This window comes from Entelurus aequoreus, linkage group LG23, assembly GCF_033978785.1.
Source record: "Entelurus aequoreus isolate RoL-2023_Sb linkage group LG23, RoL_Eaeq_v1.1, whole genome shotgun sequence".
Taxonomy (NCBI): domain Eukaryota; kingdom Metazoa; phylum Chordata; class Actinopteri; order Syngnathiformes; family Syngnathidae; genus Entelurus; species Entelurus aequoreus.
Genome location: NC_084753.1, coordinates 9,154,687 through 9,162,972, shown reverse-complemented (window position 1 = coordinate 9,162,972; position 8,286 = coordinate 9,154,687). Strand labels below are relative to the sequence as shown.

At 38.8% G+C, this 8,286-nt stretch overlaps 2 protein-coding genes across 6 annotated transcripts in view; both read left to right on the top strand.

Annotated features, from left to right (window-relative positions):
- LOC133640556 (uncharacterized protein K02A2.6-like) overlaps positions 1-2,822 on the top strand; it is a 5,441-nt gene extending 2,619 nt beyond the window's left edge. For both annotated transcript variants that reach the window (XR_009824188.1, XM_062034037.1), the window contains exon 2: positions 825-2,822. Coding sequence is in view for 1 of the 2 variants with exons in the window: in XM_062034037.1 (XP_061890021.1) it covers positions 825-1,328 (504 nt within the window). In the remaining variant the exon portion in view is untranslated. The remainder of the gene's footprint in view (positions 1-824) is intronic.
- Positions 2,823-5,264: 2,442 nt separating this feature from the next.
- The window catches only part of flvcr2b (FLVCR choline and putative heme transporter 2b), a 63,317-nt gene continuing 60,295 nt past the window's right edge, over positions 5,265-8,286 (top strand). For 2 of the 4 annotated variants that reach the window (XM_062035080.1, XM_062035081.1), the window contains exon 1: positions 5,267-6,336. In XM_062035080.1, coding sequence (XP_061891064.1) covers positions 5,773-6,336 — 564 coding nt within the window. In that variant the 5' untranslated portion in view covers positions 5,267-5,772. Of the gene's footprint in view, positions 6,337-8,286 lie in introns of all 4 variants that reach the window. The other 2 variants (XM_062035082.1, XM_062035079.1) reach the window with 2 other exon arrangements.

Genomic DNA, 8,286 nt, shown 5'->3' with positions numbered 1-8,286 from the left:
CCCCCATAAAGAAATAATGTTAACTCAATACAGTGTATTTATTTTTTTAGCTTTAACTTTTCATTTTTTAGCATTGTAACCACATTTGCAAACAACTTTTCTCTTCATATAATTTTCTTTCAATAAAGAAATAAAGTGCAAAAATGTCAAAGCATCATAACAAACAGTTATGTCAAATAGCAGCAGAAGTGCACTTTTTGGAGAGCTGTATTATTTCCAGTTTTGTGCCCAAGGGACTTATTTTATTTAACACTATATTATATTTATATTTATATTATATTTAACACTATATTATTATTTCTCACAGAGACAGCTTGTTTTTGTGTTACTGTATATATTTGTTTCTCTGAAAAATCCCACTTAATATACTTTGGGTAACAACAGTCAATATTTATTTATTTTATTTTATTTTTTTAGGTGGGTAACAGTCAATATTTATTTATTTATTAGATTTTATTTTTTTATTACATAATAAAAGTGAGCTTTTGTTAAACCAAATATTGTGTGTTTTTTTCCATATACAACAACCTATCTGGACTCAATAAGAGAATCGATAAGGAATCGGTTCGATAAGAGGATTCGATAATAGGCTGGAACTCGATAATTTCTTATCAAACATCATCCCTAGATATGCTCAAATAAAAAAGGAATGTCGAGGGTTAGCATATGGTTTGCAGGTCTTCCACAACTATGTTTATGGTCTCCCTACCTTCACTGTAGAAACAGACCATCGCCCGCTAGTTTCCATCGTCAAGAAAAACCTGAATGACATGACACCACAAATACAACGTTTGATGATGAAGATGCAGCCATATGATTTTCAGCTCATCGACACACCTGGAAAGCACTTGATACTGGCTGATGCACTCTCAAGAGCACCCATGGAAAACAGCGTCAGTGCTACTGAAGAGGATGTACAAAACCATGTGAATGTGGTGTCAGCTGCACTTCCAGTGTCAGACATAAAAACACAACAAATCGCTGAGGAAACGGCAAAAGATGAAGAGTTGCAGCGTGTTATTACCAACATGCAGAATGGATGGCCTCCACATTCCAGCCCACGGTTCTTCCATGTTAGAGGTGAACTAAGTGTTGTGGATGGACTTTTACTGAAGCGAAACCGAATAGTCATTCCACAAACATCGAGGCAGGATATACTACAAAGAATCCATGAAGGTCATCTAGGGGTTGAAAAGTGCAAGAGACGAGCACGCGACACTGTATACTGGCCTGGAATCAACAAAGACATTGACAACATGATTGGCAGATGTTCAACATGTCAAAAATACAGAAACAAACAAACCAAAAGAACCCACGATATTGCCTGAAGTTGCTGCTGCACCACGGCAGAAAGTGGGAATGGATTTATTTTATTTGAAGGGCAAAGAGTATGTTGTTGTCATTGACTACTATTCTAATTTCCCTGAAATGGCTTTGCTATCAAGCACATCATCAAACTGTGTGATCACGCATGTCAAATCTATATTTGCTAGACATGGTATACCGCATACTGTGGTGAGGGACAATGGACCATGTTTCAACAGCAAAGAGTGGCAGCAATTTGCAAAACACTGATTTCAGACACGTGACGTCAAGCCCTCTGTACGCACAGTCAAGTGGAAAGGCTGAGAAAGGAGTACATATTCTTAAACAACTTTTGAAGAAAGCAGTGGATAGTAACTCTGATCCCTACCTAGCACTACTTAGCTACAGAGCAACACCTCTTGAGTGTGGCTTGTCACCCTCTGAACTACTGATGAACAGAAAGCTTCGTACGACACTACCAAGTATGTCACAGAGTCAAAAAGTACAACGGAAGCTAAAGCAACAAAAGCTAAAGCAGAAGTCGTTTTATGACAAAGCAGCCAAATCGCTCCCACCACTATCACCAAGTGACACAGTGACAATTGAAAGTCCTGATGGTTGGAAAACCAAAGCTACTGTTCTCCAAGAAACATCACCACGATCATATACTGTGTGTGAGGAGTGAAGAAGGACAGATATTACGTCGTAATCGTCGCAGTTTGCTGAGGGTTCCGGAGACGGTTTCAGGCCAGGAAACAGCTGTAGTCCAAAGTGTCATCCACACCGACTGTTTCGGACCAGGCAGCAGCTGGGTCCGAGGTTTCATCTGCACCTACTGACTTTGAGGCAGTGCCGACGCAGCACAGGAATGAAGACGTGACTGACGATCCTGAACCTGTGTTGAGAAGATCCACAAGGCAGATCAAGAAACCTGTGAATGACGACTACGTGTATTATTGAACTCTTATAATATCAAACTGATTGACAAGCTTAATGTTTTTTAAAATCATTTAAATGTTTTCTAATACTGTGGTGCATGGATAGTTTTTGAAAAGATTGCATATTCATGTGGTCAAGAAAGAAAAACAAGTTATTTGTTAAATACATGACATTGTATTAGCAATGGGTGTTTAGTTTAGAAAGGGGGATGTAATGATAGTGTTTGACCACATGGTGGTAGTAAGTGACTAGGAACCACTATATAGGAGGTGTCAGGTAGGACTCTTTAGAATGAAACACACCTTGTACGCACGATGGTGGAAGTAGCGTGTAAATATGTCATCGTGATTAAAAAGACAGTTTACAAGACATCCAACGAAGTGTTATTTTAAACGATAACATAACTTGCCCTTCATCATGTTAGAAGTTTTGGAGGTAGAAAGCGTTTTAGAGTAAAGGTATAACTCACATATATTGAATTGGACATCCATTAAATAAACATTTGACACTATACTCACTTCCGCCCTGTGCTACGTAACACTGTGACTCACTTCCGCCCTGTGCTGCGTACGCATTGGTCACCACACACCAACATCCGGTTTGGGACCACCATAGAGCGAAGCGCAGTGCTAAGTAGCGGCCTCTACGGGGAGCTGTTCACTAAAACACACATTGTGCACTCAAAACATCTAAAAAGGGGACAAACGCACACATTTAAAAATTCATATTTATAGTTCATGTATGTGGAAATGGCCATTTTAATACACATTTCCATTATTTAGTTTTTTTTTTGCCCTTCATCATGTAAGAAGTTTCCAATAGTGACATTTTTTTTTGTTTTATTTATTTTTTGCCCTTCATCATGTAAGAAGTTTCCAATAGTGACTTTTGTTTTATTTGTTTTTGCCCTTCATCATGTAAGAAGTTTCCAATAGTAAACATTTTTTCATTTTACTTTATTTATTTTTTTATTTCTTGCCCTTCATCATGTAAGAAGTTTCCAATAGTGACTTTTTATTTTTTTATTTATTGTTTTGCCCGTCATCATGTAAGGAGTTTCCAATAATGACATTTTTTAAAAATTAATTTTATTTGTTTTTATTTTTTGCCCTTCATGTAAGAAGTTTCCAATAGTGACTTTTTTTAAAAATTAATTTTATTTGTTTTTATTTTTTGCCCTTCATCATGTAAGAAGTTTCCAATAGTGACTTTTTTTTTAAATTAATTTTATTTGTTTTTATTTTTTGCCCTTCATCATGTAAGACGTTTCCAATAGTGACTTTTGTTTTATTTGATTTGTTTTTAGTTTTTGCCCTTCATCATGTAAGAAGTTTTCAATAGTGACTTTTTAAAAATTTTTATTGTATTTATTGTTTGCCCTTCCTCATGTAAGAAGTTTCCAATAGTGACATTTATTTTATTTTATTTATTTTTTTATTTTTTGCCCTTCATCCTGTTAGAAGTTTTGGAGGTAGAAAGCGTTTTAGAGTAAAGGTCTAATTCACATATATTGAATTTGACATCCATTAAAATGCACATCTGACACTGTACTCACTTCCACCCTGTACTGCGTAACACTGTGACTCACTTCCGCCCTGTGCTGCGTAACACTGACTCACTTCCGCCCTGTGCTGCGTACGCATTGGTCACCACATACCAACATCCGGTTTTGGACCACCATAGAGCGAAGCGCAGTGCGAAGTAGCGGCCTCTACGGGGAGCTGTTCACTAAAACACACATTCTGCACTCAAAACATCTAAAAAGGGGACAAACGCACACATTTAAAAGTTCATATTTATAGTTCATGTATGTGGAAATGGCCATTTTATACACATTTCCTTTATTTTGTATTTTTTTTGCCCTTCATCATGTAAGAAGTTTCCAATAGTGAAATTTGTTTTATTTTGTTTTATTTATTTTTTGCCCTTCATCATGTAAGAAGTTTCCAATAGTGACTTTTGTTTTGTTTTATTTGTTTTTGCCCTTCATCATGTAAGAAGTTTCCAATAGTGACTTTTTATTATTTTATTTATTTTTTTGACCGTCATCATGTAAGGAGTTTCCAATAATGACATTTTTTTAAAATTAATTTTATTTGTTTTTATTTTTTGCCCTTCATCATGTAAGAAGTTTCCAATAGTGACTTTTGTTTTATTTTATTTGTTTTTAGTTTTTGCCCTTCATCATGTAAGAAGTTTCCAATAGTGACTTTTTATTATTTTATTTATTTTTTTGCCCGTCATCATGTAAGGAGTTTCCAATAATGACATTTTTTTTAAATTAATTTTATTTGTTTTTATTTTTTGCCCTTCATCATGTAAGAAGTTTCCAATAGTGACTTTTTATTATTTTATTTATTTTTTTGCCCATCATCATGTAAGGAGTTTCCAATAATGACATTTTTTTAAAATTAATTTTATTTGTTTTTATTTTTTGCCCTTCATCATGTAAGAAGTTTCCAATAGTGACTTTTTTTAAAAATTAATTTGATTTGTTTTTAGTTTTTGCCCTTCATCATGTAAGAAGTTTCCAATAGTGACTTTTTATTTAATTTTATTGTATTTATTGTTTGCCCTTCATCATGTAAGAAGTTTCCAATAGTGACTTTTTTAAAATTTAATTGTATTTGTTTTTATTTTTTACCCTTCATCATGTAAGAAGTTTCCAATAGTGACATTTATTTTATTTTACTTTATTTATTTATTTATTTTTTGCCCTTCATCCTGTTAGAAGTTTTGGAGGTAGAAAGCGCTTTAGAGTAAAGGTCTAATTCACATATATTGAATTTGACATCCATTAAAATGCACATCTGAGACTGTACTCACTTCCGACCTGTGCTGCGTAACACTGTGACTCAGTTCCGCCCTGTGCTGCGTAACACTGTGACTCAGTTCCGCCCTGTGCTGCGTACGCATTGGTCACCACATACCAACATCCGGTTTGGGACCACCATAGAGCGAAGCGCAGTGCGAAGTAGCGGCCTCTACGGGGAGCTGTTCACTAAAACACACATTCTGCACTCAAAACATCTAAAAAGGGGACAAACGCACACATTTAAAAGTTCACATTTAAGTTCATGTATGTGGAAATGGCCATTTATACACATTTCGCCACTGCCCAACACGACAAATACCCGGATGTATTTACGACAGTTGCGCTCCAAAAGCAGCACACTGGGAAATAAACCGGGAAAATGTTATTTTCTGTCAATATGGCGACCACTCGCTCCTCCACCCTCGTGTTGGACCAGTGGGAATCCCTCCAAAGAGGCTTGAAGTCGGACACGTACACGTACACGGCCACGGCCACGGGGTCGGCGAACTTTCCCCCACGTGTTGCTAGTGTTGAAAGTGGAACTAAGAGGAGGGAGGGGTGGCGACTTTATCTCCGACACGCCGGAGAGGGAAAGCCGCTCATGGACTACCAGTTGGCCCCAACTCTTCTCGGCAAGAAGGCAACAGAGCGCCGTCGGAAGAGTTTTTCCAGTAAATGTGGATTTTTTTTTTGTCGCCGGCGAGCGAGCAAACATGAGCGGGGAGAAAGACGCCACGAAGCCCGGCGAGGAGATCCCTGACCCGGAGAAGCACTTGGGGGACTCCTCGGAGGGTGTGCAGCGGCTGGAAGGTCCGAGTGAGGCCGACACATGTCGGGCGACGCGCCTGTACAAACGCCGCTGGGTGATGGTGCTCCTCTTCAGCTCCTACTCGCTCTGCAACTCCTACCAGTGGATCCAGTACGGCATCATCAGCAACATCTTCACCAAGTTCTACCAGGTGGACCACTTCACCATAGACTGGATGTCCATGATCTACATGCTGACCTACATCCCCTTCATCCTGCCCGTCACCTGGCTGCTGGACAGGAAGGGGCTGCGGGTGGTCGCCATCGCGGCCACGGCGCTCAACTGCGCCGGGACGTGGCTGAAGGTGGTGAGCGTCCAGCCCCACCTGTTCGCCGTCACCTTCTCGGGACAGTTCTGCTGCTCCCTCGCCCAGGTCTTCATCCTGGGCATGCCCTCCAGGATAGCCTCGGTGTGGTTCGGCTCCGACGAAGTGTCCACGGCGTGTTCCATCGGCGTGTTTGGGAATCAGGTGAGCATCCTAGAGAAGTTAAAAAGATGCCCTTTTTAACGCCTTTCCTCCCAGGTTACAGTCACAAAAAAGCACGTTGTTGATAGTGATGTCCCGATCGATCCGCCACCGATTAGTTAAGTTCAAGTTCAAGCAGCAATGATAGTAGTGCTGGGTTTGTTACTGAAAAACAGTAACTAGTTACAGTTACTAGTTACTTTATTTCAAAAGTAACTCAGTTACTAACTCAGTTACTTACACCAAAAAGTAACGCGTTAGTGAAAAGTAACTATTTAGTTACTTATTTTTTTTCCTTTTTTAAGGCTCCCATTAATGCCCTTTTAGCCTTCACGTCAGTACTGTTATTGCACTGGAGAATAATAATACAATGTGTTGATCAACTTGACATGCATTTGCATCACTCAACTCAGAAAGCAATGTGCTCTACATACAGTACATTGTTTGTGTGTTGTATGTAGACCAATGTGCTCTACATACAACACACAAACAATGTGCTCTACATACAACACACAAACAATGTGCTCTACATACAACACACAAACAATGTGCTCTACATACAACACACAAACAATGTGCTCTACATACAACACACAAACAATGTGCTCTACATACAACACACAAACAATGTGGTCTACATACAACACACAAACAATGTGGTCTACATACAACACACAAACAATGTGCTCTACATACAACACACAAACAATGTGCTCTACATACAACACACAAACAATGTGGTCTACATACAACACACAGACAATGTGGTCTACATACAACACACAAACAATGTGCTCTACATACAACACACAAACAATGTGCTCTACATACAACACACAAACAATGTGCTCTACATACAACACACAAACAATGTGCTCTACATACAACACACAAACAATGTGCTCTACATACAACACACAAACAATGTGGTCTACATACAACACACAAACAATGTGCTCTACATACAACACACAAACAATGTGGTCTACATACAACACACAAACAATGTGCTCTACATACAACACACAAACAATGTGGTCTACATACAACACACAAACAATGTGGTCTACATACAACACACAAACAATGTGCTCTACATACAACACACAAACAATGTGCTCTACATACAACACACAAACAATGTGGTCTACATACAACACACAAACAATGTGCTCTACATACAACACACAAACAATGTGGTCTACATACAACACACAAACAATGTGCTCTACATACAACACACAAACAATGTGGTCTACATACAACACACAAACAATGTGCTTAACATACAACTAGGGCTGCAACAACTAATCGATTAAAATCGATTATCAAAATAGTTGGCGATTAATTTATTCATCGATTCGTTGGAACTATGCGCATGCGCGGAGGCTTTTTTTTTTTTTGGTAATTTTTTTGTTGTTGGTTTTTTTTTGTTTTATAAACCTTTATTTATAAACTGCAACATTTATAAACAGCTGAGAAACAATAATCAAAATAAGTACAAAACAGCGCCAGGGCGGCGCTGAGGCTACGTCTCATGAGGTGGCGTAAGCTAGCCAATGATGGTCATGTGCAGCTCACGCGACGACGGCGTCTCCTTTGCTGGAAACATTCGAAAAATGGCGCAGGAAAACACTAGCGATAGTTTAGCGGAGAAACATCTTGAGGTTATTGCTTCAATGGAGAAAAGTGTACGACCTAAGTCGTCCAAAGTGTGGGAACACTTTACTTTAAAGACTTCAAAGAAGAGCGTTTCCTGCAAAATGGCACGGAAGTACAACATTGCTTTAGAAGCACCTGAAAAGGAAACATGTTGGAGCCATGGATGAAGGGAACAACTCACAGTACGTAACTTTTGAAGTCCATAGTGGCAACAAGCATTCATGAGTTCAGCTTCTTTGTGAGTAACGTTAAAGTTATGCCTTTGTTGCAACGCGGGGCTGATAATGTGTC